The following is a 21,017-nucleotide window of genomic DNA, read 5'->3' on the forward strand; positions in this document are numbered from 1 at the left end:
CACTGAACTGAGAATAGGACCCCCGTTGAAGGAATCAGAGAAAGAACTGGAAGAGCTTGAAGGGGCTCGAGACCCCATATGTACAACAATGCCAAGCAACCAGAGCTTCCAGGGACTAAGCCACTACCTAAAGACTACACATAGACTGACCCTGGACTCTGACTTCATAGGTAGCAATGAATATCCTAGGAAGAGCACCAGTGGAAGGGGAAGCCCTGGGTCCTGCTAAGACTGAACCCCCAGTGAACTAGATTGTTGGGGGGAGGGCGGCAATGGGGGGAGGATGGGGAGGGGAACACCCATAAAGAAGGGGAGGGGGAGGGGTTAGGGGGATGTTTGCCCGGAAACCGGGAAAGGGAATAACACTCGAAATGTATATAAGAAATACTCAAGTTAATAAAAAAAAAAAGAAAAAAAATTTCAAAGCTTAAAAAAAAAAACAAAAACAAAAACAAAAAACCAGCAATAAACTCAACAGATGTATTGATCTTTAAACAGGATTCTTTGTTATCCATATCCACAGATTGATTGATTTAAAATAAAAACCCTCCTGCTTGAAACCAAAAAAACAAAAAAACAAAAAACCGAGTTCCAGTTATTATTGGCAGTTTCTAAGCAATATCTGCAGAGTTTTGTGCCAAACCACACATTAGATTCAAATATACCCAATACAAACCACTGAAGCAGAAATATTGGTAGTGCCAAAATGAAACTTAGGTCTTTCTCAGTCTTTGTCTATTCCTTTTTTTAATCTTTTCATGACAAAAAAGGACTTCTGCTGGAAAAAGCCAATTAATAATCAAATTTCTTTTTTAATGGAAACTAGAATAAAAATTGGGAAAAATAGTTTTGTGCTTCTTCTTTATGGCTTGCACCACGTGAATGCTATCACATTGATATTCAGCCAAATTCCCCCTGGCTCGATCAAAGAAGAAAAAAAGTTTTGTCAAAGCAGGAAGACTGGAATGTAACCACGTAAGCCATGCTTCCTGGCTCCTCATTTGCCCTTAAGCAAGATGGCTGGCTCCATTTGCACATGCGTACAGCCGCTCGCCCAGGGGTTGTTCCGTCGCGTTTGCTTTCGTTAAGCGCGGCGATTGCTCAGTTGTGGGCGGAGGGGCGGAACAGGAAGTTTTCATGTTTTGAGGCAGCTGCGGGTTCTTCCTGGAGTCTTCCCCTTCCAGGGCTGTCTCTCTGGCGTCTGTGTCCGAGCTTGTCATGGGGGAGGCGGAGAAGTTCCACTACATCTACAGCTGTGACCTGGACATCAACGTGCAGCTGAAGATGTGAGCGCTGAGCGGGGAGCCAGGCCGGCGAGGGGCAGGGGATTACCCAGGAGAGGGGCTGGTCCTTGAAGGGAATTGGCAGAGTAACCCACATTGAAGCCCCGGGAGGGGTATGAAGTAGTTTGCATTTTCCGCTTTTGTGGAGATACCGCGATCTAATTCTACCCGGGAAAGCCTTAGGACACAGAGTTCCCCGCCAAAAGAGAGGAGGAAAGTGAAGGTCTTTCCTGTATAGCAGAGCTGGAATGTGGAAGGGAGTTCAGAAATCGTGAAGGTGGGATAACTGAGTACATGGGTGCAGCTCGAATTACACACGAGACGAACTTTTGGACAGTTTGACATTTTTAAAGACAGAGATGTTGAGAGGGAGTAGGAGACCGTGTCAGTTTGCAGAGGGATCAAGAAGATGGGAGGAAAGAGACTTTTAGTAAAACCTTGGGGCAGCACGTTTAAACTAGAGATCAAGAGCATGGCGTCTGGAAATGAGAGCCCTAGTGGGAAAGAAGAGTTCCCAGAGATGCTAACTTCAGAATAGTAGAAACATTTGCTTAAGTAGGGACACTACTTCCAACAGCAGTTTTGCTGTGTGGTTTCCATATTGTCAGAATTGACCTGAGCCATTTCTCAGGGATAGGGAGAGAAATTTAAGGGCTGTGCTTGGTGAGAGCCTTCTTGCTGGCGAGGACTTAAGACTCCTACTTGGAGAGAACAAATTGTGTATGCTCTTTTCTTCGTATGCTCCTATTTTATACGTGCCTCTAATTAAGCTTAATTCAGGCATGTGTGTAGGAGACAGAGGCCACGTTGGGCACTCTTATGGGAAGAAGACAGTTGACTTTGGGCTCCTTGCTCTGGTCACATTCTCAGTTGTTAACTTTCCCATCTTAGGTCATGAGCGTGCGTGATCTCTGAGTTCCTGCATCTTCATTTATAAAATGAGAATGCGGTCTTTAAAAAGTGTACATCAGATCGTATGATCGCTGAATTAGTATTGATGTCCAAGAAATGCTCCTACTTCATTAACAGTGTCCATGTATATTCCAGTATGGCTTACAACACTGTGTTTGGTTGGTTTTCTGTTGTTGTTGTTTTTTCTTTTCTTTTCTTTTGAATTCTGAAATGGTGAGATAGTATGAATATATAGTATGGGGGGAAAAAAGAATAAAAAGGAATACCGAAGCAAAGGTATGTCATTCTCTCTGAAAATAGGTACATAGGTTTTTTTGTTTTGTTTTGTTTTTAAAGTCAGGGTTTTACTATGTAAATCTGGCTGTCATAGAACACACTGTGCAGATCTGGCTGTTTCTGCCTCCCAAGTTCTAGAATTAAAAGTATGCAGTAGCATAAAGACTAGGTAATAAGTTGTCAATTTGAAATCAGTCATTCATTTATTTAGAGAAGGGTTTCTCTATGAAACGCTGGCTGTCCTGGAATCCTCTTTGCAGATAAGGCTCAACTTGAACTTACAGATCTGCTTCTGCCATCCAAGTGCTAGAATCAGTGAAGTTAATCTCAAAGCCTGGGTCAAGAGGGTGACAGGGTTTAAAACGAAGCCCAAAGAAGAGAAATTAATGAAGATAGAATGAGTTTAGTATTTTCAGAGTTTCTTATCGTATATAAAAGTGAAGGTGTTATTGGGAAGTTTAAGGTTACTTTGACAGAGAAGCAGCTTATTAGTGCGCTCTCTCTCTCTCTCTCTCTCTCTCTCTCTCTCTGTGTGTGTGTGTGTGTGTGTGTGTGTGTGTGTGTGAAAATCAACATTGTGTTTGTGCTTTCAGAGGGAGCTTGGAAGGGAAGAGAGAACAAAAGAGCTACAAAGCTGTCCTAGAAGATCCCATGCTAAAGTTTTCCGGACTATACCAAGAGACATGCTCTGATCTGTATGTGACTTGTCAAGTTTTTGCTGAAGGGAAGCCCCTGGCCTTGCCAGTCAGAACATCCTACAAACCATTTAGTACACGATGGAAGTAAGTTGTTTTGGGCGTGGGGGGTTGTTGTTACTGGTTTTCTTGTTTTTTGTTTTTTTTATTGTTGTTTTTGTTTTTTTTGTTTTTTTGTTTTTTTGTTTTTTTTTTTTTTTTTTTTTTTTTTTTTTTTTTTTTTTTTTTTTTTTTGTTTGTTTTTCTTTTCCTACACAATGCTGGAGATGAACTCAACCTTGTGCGTTCTAGGCAGGCACTCTACCACTGATGTGCACACCCAGCCCCTTCAACTTTTTAAACTGTTCAGATTACATCATCTTCCCCAAGACATTTGAAAGAGAGACAGGGTGGAGGGGGATATTAATTTAATGGTTTCCATTTCAAAGCGTATTCATCTGTCCAGAGAATTGCGTCCACTGGTCTCATGGGATTCCAGCGTCCAGATTCATGTTTTATAAGCTGCAGAGGGATCCTCAGGGATTGGGCAAGCACTGAGGATGGGGAGGAGGATGACAAGTGATGTTGAAAACCCACAGCCTTTGGTGTTTGAATTGATCCTCTCAGGTTTTGGAATGTCTAGAGTAGTTTCTCCATGTGTTAGCTGAAAGACCATTTCCCTCTAGAGAGAGCAGCTTGTAAAACAGGCTGAACAGTAGTTGCTTTGGTTTCAGGAGCTTTTGGGCCCAGGAGCCAGAGAACCGAAGACTTAATTAAGGGAAGGATCGCTTGGCCATGGTACTGTCTCTCAGAATATGAGGGTAGACAGCAAGATGAAAACTTCCACTGACTGATTTGGATATTGACACCAATTTTTCTCTTTAGCTTTACCTTGCGTTAAATGTCAACATGTCAATCAACTGCTGGGGTGTCTTCATCCACAAATAATAACTTCGGTATTTCCTTTTCAGTCCGTTTTGCCATGCGAGTAGTAATTTACTTAGTTACATATGCTCATCTGTAACATCTCTTAAACATGCAATTTGGTTTCTTAAATAACTTTATAGAAAAAAAGATTTGATGATGTTTTGCTTGTGATCAGAATTGATGGACATCTCTCATTTTCCTGGGGTTTCAGGACTTGCAGAGCCATAAGTACATTCTTGTTGTCTTTGAAAATTCTATTGTTTCTTACTGATGCACGTGTATTAGATCTAGAGATCTGAGGGTAAGCACAAGTAAACAGAATTCTGTCTGCCTTTGGCTATTTATATTTTTGTGTGGGATTCCTTTGGGATTTTAAAAGCCATGTTTGAGGGAGTGGAGATTACCAAGTGAGTCCACTTTAAATGCAGAAGAATATTTATTAAAATGAGTATAGCATATGAAATTGCTTTTTTTCCTGTAGTATTCTGTGTTATTAACACACATTAACAAGTTATTAGGTGCTAACAGCTAAGCGTCACCAGTGCCAATGAAATAAATCAAAGTGCAATGATCTAAATATATTGTGAAAAAAAATTAACGAAAAAGAACTTGATGAGTTACAACAGATGTGCGAGTTGGGACTGTCCAAGTGTTACAAAACCAAGTCAGCTTGGGCCCATGAGGTTACGGTTATTTTGGGATTGTCTTTTTATCTCAGGAATGCATTAACATGCCATAATTGATCATTTTATAATTGCAATATGATTTGATTATTTTCGTAATGTAAAATTGTGTTCTGGAGAATTGTTAGAAAGAAACAACAGTTTGGTTTAAAAATTTTAACATGTTAAAATGTATGTTTCCTTACTGCTTATTTTTATTTTCTGCTCTTCTGTTTCTATACATCATAGTGATATTATAACTTTTTTCTCTGTTTTTTGGCTTTTTTTTTTTTTAGTATCATTTTGTAGCCTGGGCTGCACTCAAACTCATGAAGCTCTCTAGGTTGGCTTTGAATTAACAGTAATAATCCTTCTGCATCACGTCAAATTTTGGAATTATAGGCATATGTCACACTGCTCAGCTTGAGTGTCCTAATTAAATGTCTTCACATTTTTCATGAGCAATATTCAAAGTTCATGTTTTTATATTTGAACAAACAAAACTGAAGGGTTTCCACATTATGTTTTAGCATACAAACCTAATCATTTTAGAGCCTTCTCATCTGTCTGAACCATGTTTTATGGGTTAGTTTGAAAGAAAGATATGAATGTACTCTGCTGACTTTGTTCCCATAGTTGGAACGAGTGGCTGAAACTCCCGGTGAAATACCCTGACCTGCCCAGGAACGCCCAAGTGGCCTTGACTATATGGGATGTGTATGGACCCGGAAGGGCTGTGCCGGTGGGAGGAACAACCGTGTCACTCTTTGGAAAATATGGGTAAGCATTCTGCCCACTACTGCACAGAGGCCTGCCTCTTTTCTTTCCCAGAGAACTTTGATTATTTATGTAAAGAGTTTTTTTCCTGTGAAGACCAGTTAGGTCCATAGGCCTTACACAGTTTTGATTTGGTTCTGAAATGGGTTTCCTACAGGATATGATGATGCGTTAATTACTTTTTCTTTCATTGCTAACTCAGTGACAAATTGTTGACAGTAGTAACTTATGGGATCACAGGTTTAAGAGTTCCCTCATGGGTGGGGAGGGCATGGCTGCAGAGTGAGGCAGCTGCAGTCAGAAACAAAGATCAGCAGTTTGCTCTCCCTCTGTTCAAGTCTTAGTGGATGCCAGCTTGGAGAATGTCACCCGCGTTAACCCATTCTTAGACACTGCCTCAACACACCTCCTAATGTTTTTGTTTTGTTTTAAATTTTTTATTAGATATATTTCTTTACTTATATTTCAAATGTTATTTCCCTTCCTGGTTTCCTGTCCATAAGCCCCCATTCCATTCCCTCTCCCTCCCCCATATGGGTATTCCCCCCATACATCCCCCTTACTGTCCGCCCCCTCATATTCCCCTGTACTGGGGGGGTCCAACCTTGGCAGGACCAAAGACTTCCCCTTCCACTGGTGCCCCAACAAGGCTATTCTCTGCTACCTATGCAGTTGGAGCCCTGGGTCAGTCCATGTATAGTCTTTCGGTAGTGGTTTAGTCCCTGGGAGCTCTGGTTGGTTGGCATTGTTGTTTTTATGGGGTTGCAATCTCCTTCAACTCTTTCAATCCTTCCTCTGATTCCCCCCAAGGGGGTCCTGTTCTCAGTTCGGTGCTTTGCTGCTAGCATTGCCCTCTGTATTGGACATGCACTGGCTGTGTCTCTCAGGAGAGATCTATATCCGGTCCCTGTCAGCATGCATTATGTTTGTCTCTTAGGTTCTACATCCAACAAATTTGATCAGAGTTTAAATATCACAGCAGCTAAATGAAAAGAAACACAATTTGTACTACTCAGCTTAATTAAGTGAATGCTGATGTCATTTCTGTTAGAACAATGGAGTTTTAGGAGTGAGAACCTGAGGTGCAGATCTGGACTCTGAACGCTGTAGTGCCTGTCAGTGGGGCGTGGTAATGGCTGTAACTGTCTGGTTCTTACCAGACACCCTAGTGTCTGTCTGTTTTACAGTTTAAGCATGTTAATTTACACATCGTTAAATGTAAATGAGTTATTTTAATGGGTTTCGTCACTATTTTCTGTAAATGGCTTCAGGTATCTTTTGCCCATTTTCTTTTTAAATATAATTTTCACACAACAACCCTTTTTGATGTGCTAAGACAGGATCTGACTGTGTAGCCCTAGCTGGCCTAGAACTCACTTTATAAATCAGTCTGGGCTTGAAGTCATAAAGATTTACCTTCCTCTGCCTCCTGAATTCCAGGATTAAAGCACGTACCACCATGCCCAGCTAAAAGTGCCTTCTTTCTAATTATTCATTTCTTAGTGATGTCTGAGGAGTGTTTCTACATGAAGGAAATTAGCTATTCCTGTACTGTGTTAATAGTTACTTTCAAAATACTATGTTTCTTATGTTTTTGGTTGGTTATTTTATACATACATTTTATGTATGTATGCATGTGTGTATATATATATATATATACACATATACGCGCATACACACACACATATATATATGTATATATATATATATATACACTAGATTGGATTTATGGGAGCATTTCTTTCATTACACTTTCATTCCTTTATATTTAAATCTATAAACGTTTTGGACAGAGGGACTCATTATGTGTCAATTTTAACAACAAAAGCTTGTCTTTTATACATGCGTCTCAATTCCTTTACATAAGCCATCTTCTCTGATAATTTAAAAGAATTCTGCCATTATATCCTGAACCTAAGAAAAGCAGCATAGCAGGGTGGTGGAGTGTGAGGGAGGGAGGGTGGAGAAAGTTCCCCAGGTCAGATGCTCTTTCTTCAGTGTCTGGTCTCCTAGGGCAGGTTAGTGAATGGTCTCTGTTTCTTCCCCTGGAAAATGAAATCATGTCCACTTCATAGTTTATGCTGATTATCTAAATACATTTATTAAGCCTAGTGAATATTTTATTGACAAATAGTACCTGTGTTGGCTCATCGTAGATGGTGCTAGCCCAGGGCAGGTGAGCCTGAGCTATATCAGAAAGCAGGCTGAGCAAGCCAAAAGGAGCAGGCCAGCCAGCAGCCTTCCCCCATGGCTTCTGCTGGGTGCACTGGCTTAATTTGTGTGGGATGGGCCTGGAGGTGGTGGGCAGGTTAGGCAGGTCCGGGCAGATGGCTAGAAAGTGTAGGGACATTGGATGTTTGACCTGGGCTAGATCTAGAGCTAAGGTCCATGGAAGGGAAGGGTCAGGTAGACTCACTGAAGTCAGGCAGAGCACATGTGTAATTCTTTGTGTAGCTCATTGAGTGAAATGTTCTTTGCTCCCCGTCCAAAGGACGTGGAACGTGTGCCTGAATGACAAATTAAATCACAAAGATCTCCAAGAAATTAATAGCAATAATTAAGAGTTAAATTTGTTTGCTTGAAATGAACTAAGATGTTTAAATCTTGGAAAAAATCTGTTCATGGTATTTATCTGTGTCCCGTGCCACCACGGTTCTGTGATTTTGGGAGACACTGCTGGGGCCATAGTTTTCTCAGATGTTTCTTTAACAATACAATGTCATCAGGGCCCTCTAATGAAGGATCTTGGTGTGCACTCACCACAGTAGCCTGTAAAAGTGGCTCTCAAAGCTTCTAATGCTGGAAGATGCTACAGTGACTGCCAGTTGTGCTGTTTGCCAACATCGGCTTTGTATGTGTGAGTCAGTATGAGGGAGAACTTCTTAGAGAGGTCTAGTGAATAATTCAGAGACTGGTTTTGTACAATAGCTCTGTATAAACTGTCTTCAACTTGAACGTCTAGCTTCGGAGATGTCTGAGTAGCTTAAGAGCTGATTGGTCATTACTTGAATTGGTAGAACCATAGGCCAACGCAGATGATGTGCAGGTATGTGTGAATTCTGAAGTCATGGCAGTGGCAGCCGGTATTGGGCTCTGATGAGCTGAAGGAGGGCCTGCTGCGCTGTTCTTCTGTGTAAGTCTTGGCAGGTTTCCCTTGGCATCCAGAGAAAGAACAGGGCGTGATCACTGGAGCATCAGCAGCACTCCGTGCACCCCGCCCTACACCCTGCCCCAAACTTCTCTAGATGTGTCTGTCCCCAGTTGCATAAATCATTTAGTAAGCTGACTTCTGTCATCTCGGGCTTTTTGTTTTTAGTTCATTTCAGCCAGAGTATCCACTGAGGAGTGGAGAGGTAAACAGGAAGGGAAGCCCTGTGCTGTTGCAGAAGCTGTGTGTGAGGACACACACTTTTGGTAGTGATGTTATTCACCACACTGCAGCCAATTCCTGAGAGACTGCTCTAAGGTTGTTCTTCGTTTTGTTTTGTTTTGTTTTGTTTTATTTTATTTGAGACAAGGTCTCATTAGATTACCTTTGTTAGTATAGAATGTGTATCCTCTTGCCTCTACGCTGTCTGATCTGTTTGATTTTAGAAGAAAGAAAACCTTTCAAGAGGTTGTATTTGTGTGTTTTATAATAACCTTTAAGAGGATATATTTTTAATAATGAGAGAAGTGATATATACTAAGGAGTCACATTACTTATTCATGGTCACAGCCATACATGCTGTAGGTGCTACAACTGTTACCCAGACCCAGACAAGCTTACAGAAAAATGATGTAACTAACAATTTTGATTTCCATCCAATAATTGTATTATTCTATTGGCTAGAAATGCAGTGTCTGCTATTCTAAGATGTCTGCTGATGTGGTTGTTGAGTGCTGTCTTCCAAACAGCAGACACCATTTTCATCAGAACAAAGGTTAATACTTAAAGGAGTCCCCTTTGGTTGGCCTTGTTGACTTGGCACTCTTCTGAGGAGGGTGTGGGAGTGTCACTGGTCTCTCCCTCCTGTCCTGCCTTGATTGTATGTAGCCTCATTTTATGTAGGCTAGCTAACTGAAGTAGGCCTCTTCTCGGTGTGACTGGGTGGAAGTGATCTGTTCTGGGATGACACTCGCTCGTCTAGCTGCCTTGCAGTCACCCAAGTTTCTGCACTAACGGTCCATTATGCTCTGAATTGGTTTGCCGCTAGAACCATATAAGAAAGAGGTGTATACTTGCGTAAGTCTGCCCAGCAAGGAGTTCCCTCACAGTGATAACATGTACATTGGGTTGTAGACATTTGTACAGTTGTCTCTCATTCCCTAAGGGAGAGAAGAGCAGCCTGGAGAGGTTTGTGGTATTAGCAGCTTAGCTCATCATCGCATAAACCGTTTGGGTCTCAGAGCCTATCAAGTGTGCGTGTCGAGTATCCCTTTATGAGGAACTGCCTTAGTTCACTTCTACTCTGAACTTTTTTCTCATAGCATGTTTCGCCAAGGAATGCACGACTTGAAAGTCTGGCCTAACGTGGAGGCAGATGGCTCCGAACCCACACGAACCCCGGGCAGAACAAGCAGCACACTCTCAGAAGACCAGATGAGCCGCCTTGCCAAGGTACACAAACCTCAGAGACAGGCAGAGCTCTGAGCTGAGCGGATCCTAGGTGCTCGATGCTGTGACTCCTGCTGGCTGTCTTGTCCATTTCTGTTCACCTTTAGTAGCAGTTTTGAGATAGATTCACATGCCTTCACTCTTGAAAGGTGTGTGGATCCTTTACAATCATCCTCACTGTGTAACTTTAGGACACTTTCACCTCTAAAAGCTCCATGTCCTCAGTAGTCCTCCCTCAGTCCACCCTCCCCAAACTTCCTGATGGCTGCTGGGCCACTTTCTATCAGTGCAGTTCTGAATGCATGGATTCACGCTCAGTATGGCCTTTGGTCCAGACTTGCATCAGATTTGGAAATGTGGGTCTCTGGTATTTTCATATCATGTCTATTTTGTGTATTGTTCTCTTTAGTGTAAAAGGTAGCATAGGCCCCGAATGGATATATTGTCCAGTACACTCTTTTGAGTTTACTGTCTCTCTCTCCAAATGAATAAAACTTAAGATGTATTTCAGCTGCTCATTTCTAAGTCTTTCTTGTGTCCTTCTGGGTATCTAGGATAGTTCACAGGCTTCTCTTATGTTTGCCCTCTCTTTAAGAGTCTGTCAACAGTGAACTTTGATTTAGCTACCTTCTATGGTTCTTTCACGTCTCTATCGATTTAGACTGTTTTATAAACCTGCCTAGTTTTCCTTTGAGGAACGATGGCTCTGAGGAGAGGAAGTAACACTGTAGCGTGCTCAGCTTAGGTCTCAGGGGTTCATTTTATTTTATTTTTTTGTTTGTTTGTTTGTTTTTGTTTTTTGATGTGTATGAGTACATTGTAGCTATCTTCAGACACACCAGTAGAGGGCATCAGATCCCATTACAGATGGTTGTGAGCCACCATGTGGTTGCTGGGTATTAAACTCAGGATCTCTGGAAGAGCAGTCAGTGCTCTTAATCACTGAGCCATCTCTCCAGCCCAATGGGTCTTGTTTTTGTATAATTTGGATTTAGAGTTTTAATAACGTACAGAAGGAAATGTATGTATTAAAATATTCTAGTTCCTGCTCCTGGTTATTATCCTTTTTTCTCCATCTCTAAACATTTTCAACTAGTGCTTACTTCTGTTTCAACTGATACGTGAACAGAGTAAGAGACCAGACATAAAGACCATCTGTTAACTTTCACAGTCTGGACCAGCCTCTTGGTATTGATGGGCCATGTCAACACTGTTCCCTTCATCTCTGTTTTTCAGCTTGCCTTAGTGTAAGAATTTTACGGTAGGTCTCACGCCCTCCCGGGGCTTTAGGTGTGACCACTGTGCTCTGTTTTTGATTTATCTCGAGTCTGTACCTTTGTACTTGAAAGGTTAGTGTAGAGCCTGCTTTCCACCGCCTCCTGCTCATTTCACAGCTCCGCTTGATGCTGTCGCAGTGTGCTTTCCTTTCTGTCAGTTTGATTAAGAGGAGGCGAAGGGAAGGTAACAAGCAGATGAAACCTGTTTCTTGCTCCATGTGGAGAAGTTGGAAGGAATGGGGAGCTGAGCACTGACACAGACAGGAGGGAAAGCCACGGAACTTTACAGTGCTGCATCTGGTCCCTGTGGGTTGGCGTCTGGATCTGAGGCTTACTGCATTAGGAAGCAGAAGACAGAAGGTGAACATGATACACCGAAGAAGCAGGACAGACCACATAACTGTCCTGACGGATGCTGCCTGCGTGCATGAGATGGTAGGTCATAGGAAGGACACTCATGTTCTTACCTCTGCCCATACTTCTGTACTGCACTGCACACGCTCCTCAGTTCATAACATGCGAATTTATAAAAGAACTGACCGGAAGGCACAATGCTTTCCATCAAGCTCCTCAGTTACAATCTAGATCATTATATACAGCACCATGGGACATAATACTTGAAAGCATGACAGCTGTCTCAGTTGTAATCTAGATCATTCAGTGACAGCACAGCGGGACATGACAGTTGAAAGAGTAAAAATGTCTCCCCAGATGAGGACCTAGTGCAGGGTAGGTATTGCTTACAAAGAAAACCACATTTTTAAGCGATGCGTGGACACAGAAAAAAACCAATTGAAAGTACTGTTAGGAAGTTAGTCCCAAATGAGAAACAGTTGAGGCTTGAGTGTATACCATAAATAAATCCACTCCAGAAGAGCTCATGGCCTTGGAGTAGCAACACCCTTGTTCGCTTTAATCACACGAGCAAGCGCAATTGCCATTTTCTTTAAGTGCTTATCTTACAGAAGAAGATTATTACTGATTAATTAGAGTTCACAGAGAAGTCCATTGCTGTACAAATGGGAACATACACTCCTGGCCCTAGCATTTAAGTTGTGGAAAGAGACTCACGTTGTTTCATTTACCTGTTTATCTGTTTTTAAATGACAATAGTAAAAATAGAATCATGGTGATTGCTGTTGTGCTTTGCCTGAGAAGATCATTCATGGTCTCATATATTTGAGGAGGAGTAGGAGGTGCGGCCTTGTTTGAGAGGATATGTCATCTGGAGCAGGTTTGGAGACTTCAAAAGCCCACATCATTTCTAGTTCCCTCTCTCGGACTCTTACTTGCAGATCAAAATGCGGGCACTCAGATTTCACAGCCATGGTCTTGCTCCACCACCATGAACTCTAACTCTCTGAAACCGTAAGCCCAAATCAAATGCTTTCTTGTATAAGTCGCCTTGGTCATTGTATTTAGCACAGCATAGAAAAGTAACTATGGCAATTGCTGTAATTCTTCAAGGCTCTCAGACTTTAGACATGCCCACCATGATGTTCAACCTTCACCAAAGCCATACTGGTTGCTCCAGATCTAACCATGTGTCTCCCAACCGGGCAGTTTTTTCAGACCATGGGATATAATGAAGTGAATGGTGTAAGCCTCTGACTGGGCTTACGTTATACGATAGGTAAATTGGGTAAATGCCCGGAATCCACTTGCAGTGGTAACTCTTCAGTTCTGCAGAACTTCTCCAGCTAAGCTGAGAAATATCTAGAACTTCTTTAAATATCAAGATGTAATCTAGGCAGCTATTGAATAGTCCTCGTAACATATGCAAATAGCTCTTGATTTTCCATTCACATTGGAATTCATCCTCTCATCATATTTCTCTGGTGACGCATACGGCTGTGCCCCACTGTTTCTGTTTGCAGCGTTTTACAGTGTGTGTGTCCCAGTACTTAGGGAACAACTCCCATAAAAAAAGGCTATTTACACTTGGCCTTGTGGTGGCTTTACCAAACAGTATTGCTTCTGTGATAGCTGTTCAGAAGATTGAGAAAGGTCATAAGAGGGGGAAAAAAAGGCCTGGCATGCGTAGGAAGGGACATGTATTAGCCACAACATAAATTCAGCTGGTACAGATGTTGCAGAAAGTTCCCAATACATAATGGAGAAGGAAACCTCACTTCAGTTTCCACATCAAGATACAACTCCCCATCGTCAATTCTTTCCTCATCGCAGGGACCAACTGTTGCCATAAACACAGAACTAGTGTTTAGTAAATAATGGAAACTAGAGGAGCTGAAAGCACATAGTGACAGTGACACAGAGTGAGTGACAGACAGGCAGATGGAGGGGGTGGAGTCTCCTCACATCACTCTACACCAGCTTTTACAGTAGAAAATACTGAAAGTTATACTTTTTTGTTTGTATGAGCAGAGTAATAGGAGAAATCAGTAAGAATTTATATGCTTTATAAAGGAAGGGGGGGAGGCACATTTATTGGTCTTTAGTAACTATATAAAACGACAGCGACTGTCGTGTTTTGCATCTACTTGCATATTGGGGCACAAATAGAAGCTACTATTTTTTACCAGCATGGACTCAAAAGTGACAAGAGTTTGAAAGGCGTTTGTCAGCGTGAGAACCCGCTCTCCAGCTTGCAGTGTGACACTCTCCTGTAAATCGCTTGGTCTTTGGTCCTGTTGACTGTTTCTTTTCCTGATGTAGCTCATGTATTCATTTGATGTTTTACCAGCACTAATGAAATACCTAGCCCTCTTTTTATTAATTTTAAGTTTAAGTTAGTTTGAAAAAGTCATGTGTTTCAAGACAGCATTTCTGCACATTGTGCACACCCTAGGCTGTTCTCGCTCTATCTACCCTTTCCCTTCCCACCTCTGACCTACTAATCTCCTTCCTTTTTCCAAGTAGACCCCTTTGCTTTAGTGTTACACTGGTTCCATTATCCTCTCTCTGTCCCCTCTCCTTTGTAAAGATCTCTTCCTAGTCTCACTAGTCTACTCTAACATTTCTCATACACACAGACACACACACACACACACACACACACACACACACGCACGCACGCACACACACTTACATTCATATTTAAATTCATCATGTGAGGAAATGCTCAGCGTTTATTTGAATCTTTAGGATACTGATCTCTATCCACTTCCATTGCGTGTTTGAAGGTATGAAGTCACTTTTTTAAAGCTGAAAAGAATTCCTGTGTGATACGTGTCTATCATATTTTCTTTATCTGTTCATCCTTGATAGATGTTTAGATTGGATCTGTTTCTTAGCTGTTATGACTGGCACTGCTATAAAATGATTAGCAGTTACTAGTTTCTCTATATCTATTTTCATTTTAGCGATTACCATGAGGGAAAAATGGTGCCATTTGCTCTGCAAAACAGGTTGGTTGTTTCTTCAGTAGTATTTTGTATCACAGTGGGCCTCAGAGAACTCCTTTTTAAGAGGTTTTGTTATATATGTATGAAGGTTTTGCCTGCATAGTTAGAAATGCACACATGTAGGCCTACTGCTCACAGAAACCAGAGGAGGGCATCGGGTCACTGGGAGCTGAGTTTACAAGTGTCAGCCCCTGTGAGGGCACTGAGCCCTGATCCTCTGCAGTTGCCGCAAATATTCTTAACCTCTGAGCTGTCTTTCTAACCCCAGACCCTCAAACCTTCTGCATAAGGTTAACACTTTGATTTCTGAAATACTTCGGACTCATGGTGTGATGTTGTCAAGGAAGATGAAGAATGGTGATTAAGGCTTTCAGTTCTGAGTGAGGTACTAATTGGTGGTGCAGTTTGCTGTCCTATGGGAATGCTGCTGTGGTATGGGCGGGCAGAGGAAACTGATGAGCTGAGAGAAGTGCTCATGGAAGGCTTCGATGCCCAGTTTCTCTCCATTTTATGAATTTGTTGAAAAAGAGTTTTGATAAGTAAAGCTGATGTGTAAAATATACACTGTCAGGAACAAAGTGAATTCTAATCTGAGGCCCTTGCAGCTTACTGTGATTTCTCTATGAATTGGAAAAACTAACATGATGTAACTTCTGAAACTAGGCCAAGATGAGCGTGTAAGACCTTGGTGGACTCAAACGTTAGCAATGTTAGAAATTCAAATCCTTCATGGTTGTTTCCACAAGTAAGGCACACATACATGTGTCTGCACATAAACCTTAGAGCGATGATTTATTGGTCCCTAGGAATTACCTTTGTATAAGTCACCTTTTCAGAATGCTTGTTACAGTACAAATGGGAAGGATAGAGAAAGATGATACAGCACTCCTTAGAGGATCTGTCCTTATTATACTTCCATTTATGACAGGGAAAGCATAACCACTGTAGAACACACAACTAACACTTGGGGAGGACCTCATTCTGCTCTTAGATACTAACATGGCCAGACTGCAGGCTGGATTTTAAAACTTTTTTATTTGTTTATTTTTTGATAATTTTCATTTCTAGGAAAAATGTTTGTCTCTCACTTGGTTTCTTATTCTGATATGGTGTGTGCTTTTGATATGTAATAGTGCTTTCTGTGTGGGAATCTGAAGTGTAGGGCGTTGAATCCGATGTTCTAAATGTATAGATTTACATGTAGACTCAAATGCGTAGGAGTGCTTCATGCATGCAGTCTGATGTGTGGGAGCACTTTGAGGTGGACTTGATATGTAGAAGGGCTTGTGTGGAGTTGATATTAAAGGCTCAGTGTGTTTCAGCTTAGATCTTTAATACCCAAAATGTTTTGAATCTTGGATCATTTCAGAATTTGAAGTGAAAGATATCTTGAGAGCAGGCCCTAAATATAAGCATTAAATTCACTTGTTTTAATGTGTATTGTATTGTCTTAAGTCGTGTCAGAATTATGTTTTATGTCCTGTGTACGGTGATCATGCTATGCGGCCAGTGGGGCGTGCGTACGCTCCCATGTGATCTAAAGTGCTTTGAATTGCATAGCATTACAAATGCTTATGTTCTCCCATCAGGGTTGAGTGATCGTGGCCGTCCTCCTTCCTTCTTGTTGGATCTGTGCTGAGATTAACCCTATTGTACTTTTCTGCAGCTTACCAAGGCTCATCGGCAGGGACACATGGTGAAGGTGGATTGGTTGGACAGACTAACGTTTAGAGAGATAGAAATGATAAATGAGGTGAGTCGCTTCCTTTCTCAGATCAGGATTGCATTCTGAAGGTTACTAAGCTAACATTCTTTTTAAAAAAATAATTTTTTATTGCCAGCTCTTTGTTACATATAGGCTTCCTTCAGTAACTGAGTTTTATATTAAGCAACAGAACTGGCCTTTTGAATGTTAATGTCATTTGAACCATTAGCAGGGCTCCTACCTATTATGTGTGACAGCTGAGTGCCTCACGTGTGTTGCCACGTCGGTCAAGTTCCTGTCACTGGTTGCTGAGAACTCCATCAGTAGAATTGTCTCCTCTCAGGGGTTACCACAGCTGTCTTCAGAAGTGCTCTGCCCAGCCCACACCTCTGTTTTAGTGTTTCGTTTACTATTCCCTGGGTTTGTGGCCTCAGTAAGGACTCCATTACACAAAGTTCACCTTTTCTTGACCTTGTATATTGGGCCATTGTAAATATCTAATTAAAAGATGACTTCAGTGAGTGTTTAAAAAGTTGTGTTTGCTAAAGCTGGTTGTATTTCGTAGGTTTGTTTTAAGAATACCCTGTGTTTGATGTAAGAATTTGTGCCTAGAAAATGGAAACAACTTTATGATTCTGAGAGGGTATCACTGTCTAGCTGACAATGGCCACTGTGATGTACACATCACATGACTTAAAACCCTCCATGGGTTCTTAGCAGGGGAGAGGGAGAGGAAGGGGGAGAAAGATGATAGACACTGAGTGTGACAACCCAGTATTCTTGTCTTAGATGAATCTCATTGTGCATAACACCTGTTCTGATTGTACAGTTGAGATCCTTTCTAAATGGATTCACATGTTCACAGCACAGACTACTAGAAGAGTTAGCTCTTACACTTTTAGTAATAGTTCCATTAGAAAAACCATTTATTCAGAACACACACGTTTTCTCCCAGGTCAGTGCTTGGCGTGTAGAGATGTAGCGTTGGGCATGGTTTCCCACCTTGGCTGTGCTGCCCTTCCTCTCTGCTTCACCAGACAGTAGATGGCACCTTAGGGGACTGAGCAATATAAGTGACCTTGGTGTTGTGCCTCCTTAGGTGTCTGTGCACCATGTGCATGCAGAGCCAGCAGAGGCTGGAAGAGGGGCCTGATAAAGACAGGTTATCTTAGGAGCATTCAGAAATTGTGAAAATTTTATAATAATTACTTAAGCTTCTTACCTTTGGTTACAAACTAAAAGATTACTTTTCTATATACATCACAATTCCTGAAGTGAGTTAATTATGTAGTTTAAAGGTGAAAAGCTGTTACAAGTACAAACTATCATCTTTATTTTTTGAAATAAAACCGTTCTCAAAACACTTTGAAGTTTTATAATCATAAAATCCACGGTGCTGAGTAAGCCCCATGTTTTATTGGGTTCGGAGGTGGTCTGCCGAGTGGCCTTCCCTTCTAGATGAAACATGGTTATTCCGTGTAGATAATAGCGAAGGTTATATTGTAAGGAGTCGTTGATTGGTTCATATACTGCTGTACTGTAGTGAACACCTTATTTGAGAAAGTTTGAAAGTCGTCATTTATCTCTCTATATTTTTTCTTTTTTAGAGTGAGAAACGAAGCTCTAATTTCATGTACTTGATGGTTGAGTTTCGCTGTGTCAAATGCGATGACAAGGAATATGGTATTGTCTACTATGAAAAGGTATTCATTCCCCTAGGAACTCTGCTTTCTGCTGTCAAGGGCTGGCCTACCAAGGAGTGCTCTTCCTGCTTACAAACGTGGTTTGGTTACAGAAGAGCAGCCAACAGTTTTCAGCTGCAGCTGCTTCTGCATACACAACCACACCCATTGCTGCAGCCCATTCAGCTCATGTAGGTCTGGGCTGCAAACTTCAATAAGTGTGCTAGTGCTCAAAACTTTCTGATTAAAATTGTTCTGCCAGTCTATGACTATGACCCTAAAGTAATAGCATATTTACAGTTATCCATTTGTACAATAAATTGGAAATGAGAATGTTTTGTTGACAGGACTTTGAAAGTTCTGGTGTCTGTTACTTAACCTGTACACAGTTTGTTGGAAGTGTATGTGTGTCTGCCTATGAAAGCCGTCATTGGCAATGCTTGTATATAGTTTATTCAAAGTTTCGAGAAAATGATTTTACTATACTGAAGTAACAGTTGTGTATTGTTCACGTTTACTCATTATGGGAAGAATAGCTCAGTGTTCTGAATGTACCTATTTCAAATTATTTGCTTTAAATTTAGGTTGAAAGGGTTTCCGTTAAATGCCGCAGAATCCTTATATAGGTACATGCATACTCATTTGAAACTGCATAAGTAGTTTCTTTCAGTATTATGGAAACAGTGTTTAAATCACTTCAAATGAGAACAGAGTTTGTGTATGTGACACGAGAGATGAATGCTGGTATCATATAATAAGCTTATACATAAGTCCCTTCATTAGAAGAAGCTCATTACATTTATTTGCATATTAGTGTCATTTATTAACGCTGCCTCTGGTGACTTCATACCTACACACTTCACAGAGGCCACCTGGAAGATTTTCACAAGAGAGGGTTTGGAATTACACCGTCATTCATTACTCTGTGACCTTTCTGCAGTTCTTGTTCTTATTCCTGCCCTCCTCTCTCTTCAGTGCAGTGTCAGGATAAGCTAACTTACCTTGGCCATCTGTGCATGAGGAAGGCTGGGAAAGAAGGGGTCTAGGTTATTTAACATTGTGTATCAGTTTACTAGAAGGCCCGAGTCAAAAGGAAAGGAAATGTTATTGAGCAAACTTCACCAATTTTCACTGGTATTTTTAAATTACTTTCTGTTTTGTGCTGTACATGTTTATCAAAGCCACACTGCTGCTTGTACAGGGCTTCTGTGTGAAGAAACTGCTAATTGGGTAATACTGCAGAACATTGGGAGGGACCCTTTGAAAGGCAGCATACGCAACAGAGGAAATAGTAACAGGTTAGAAATTGGAACAGTTTTCAAAACATTTGGAAGGTTACTCCTTTTAGGTAGTTGCTGATGAGTTAATATTCCCACTTGGTGTAAGGACTTCTGGGCCAGCGCAGCACAGTCTAACGGAAACAGACTCTCTTGTCACCTGTCTCTGTGACAGATAGCCTTAGTGAAGATTAGCTGTCACTGTTGGGCTGATAAATGTGTTTTCTGGTGTTGTGACTGAGAACAAGCCAGTTAAACAACAGCTGTGGGAATTTGTTGTTTCCAGTAAGACTCAATTACTGAGGGGACACTGTGGGACACTGTAGTGCTTTTTCAGTCTCTCTTGATATATCTAAAATTGGGAATACACTAATCTGGGGAGCAGAACTCCTATAGCAATGCTAGGTACACTGTCTCGAGGGATGAGTTTTGATCATAATTAGCCTACTGCAGTAATTTGGCAGAGACTTGTATTTTACTGAGTTGGATTAAAAACAAAAGCTCATTCTTCAGGATCGATGACACCAACAAGATCAGGCAGCTTTAATTCCTTACACATGTCAAGAATTAGTGCTGTGCTCTTGTCCCTGTGATGGCTTGTCTTGTCCCCTGAGATGCTGTGTACGTGCAATCTCTCACTGGCCAGAAATGTGACAGACACCAGAGTCTTTAAATTATTCCTACTAGTAACACTGGGCTGATTTATGGTAAGACTGGGTTGTTTTCTTATCCATTGCCATAATAAACCAAGATTTAAAAATTGTAGCCACAAACAATAAAAGACTAACTATTTTATATCTTTACAACTTTATATCTTTACAACTATAATACAATTTTTTCTGCTTACTTTCCTAAAATTTTATTAGTAGTAGAGATAAAAAAATAAATGTGGAATTGAAAGAAGTCAAGAATTTATAAACAAACTGCGATGTGTTAAAAGTTGAATTTAAATATATTAGCATTTTATAACATGATGTCCACTTACCACTTGGATAAATGTCTTCCCTTTTTGTCTTTTAAACCCTGCACCGTATTCTAGGATGGTGACGAATCATCTCCAATTTTAACAAGCTTTGAGTTAGTGAAAGTTCCTGATCCTCAAATGTCTATGGTAAGCTGCTTTACAGAGCTTTTAAGAACACACTGTTCTCTAGAATGAACACTGAAACCACGTAGTATATTTTAAAATAGTAATACATACACCTGATGTATCCTGACATGCTCACGTGGAACAAATGCTTTTCAGCTATTGGGGATTAGATTCAATGGGATGCTTATAAGGAACACTGGCATCTAAAAGTAAGGTCTGAGTAGTGCTGTGCAGTGATGTCATAGGTTGGGAGTGCAATGATGTCACAGGTCGGGAGTGGCTGGGAGGCTTTGTCTGGTGAGGTGGATACTAGTGTGAAAGTGATGATACTGAGAGGCTGTAAGGACTTGGGTGTGTGGAAGGTTGAGGAAGCTGAGTGTCATATGCATGTTCTGTTTCTGAAGTTTGACTCCTACGTAGTTTCACAGCCTTGAGGTGGGTCCTTGGGATTGAAGTGGCACCAGAGTAAATCAAACATCAGACATCTTAACGTGGCTTAAAGGAAGGACTTTG

General features: G+C 41.2%; 1 protein-coding gene across 4 annotated transcripts in view; it reads left to right on the forward strand.

Moving 5' to 3' along the window:
• Positions 1 to 1,126: 1,126 nt before the first annotated feature.
• Pik3c3 (phosphatidylinositol 3-kinase, catalytic subunit type 3) overlaps positions 1,127 to 21,017 on the forward strand; it is a 77,687-nt gene continuing 57,796 nt past the window's right edge. For 3 of the 4 annotated variants that reach the window (XM_087593456.1, XM_087593457.1, XM_087593458.1), the window contains exons 1-7: positions 1,127 to 1,286; positions 3,065 to 3,253; positions 5,371 to 5,514; positions 9,982 to 10,111; positions 16,417 to 16,503; positions 18,063 to 18,158; positions 20,454 to 20,525. In XM_087593456.1, the coding sequence (XP_087449582.1) occupies positions 1,219 to 1,286; positions 3,065 to 3,253; positions 5,371 to 5,514; positions 9,982 to 10,111; positions 16,417 to 16,503; positions 18,063 to 18,158; positions 20,454 to 20,525 (786 nt within the window). In that variant the 5' untranslated portion in view covers positions 1,127 to 1,218. 4 annotated transcript variants of the gene reach the window in all.

This window comes from Rattus norvegicus, chromosome 18 (genome assembly GCF_021556685.1).
Source record: "Rattus norvegicus strain SHRSP/BbbUtx chromosome 18, alternate assembly SHRSP_T2T, whole genome shotgun sequence".
Taxonomy (NCBI): domain Eukaryota; kingdom Metazoa; phylum Chordata; class Mammalia; order Rodentia; family Muridae; genus Rattus; species Rattus norvegicus.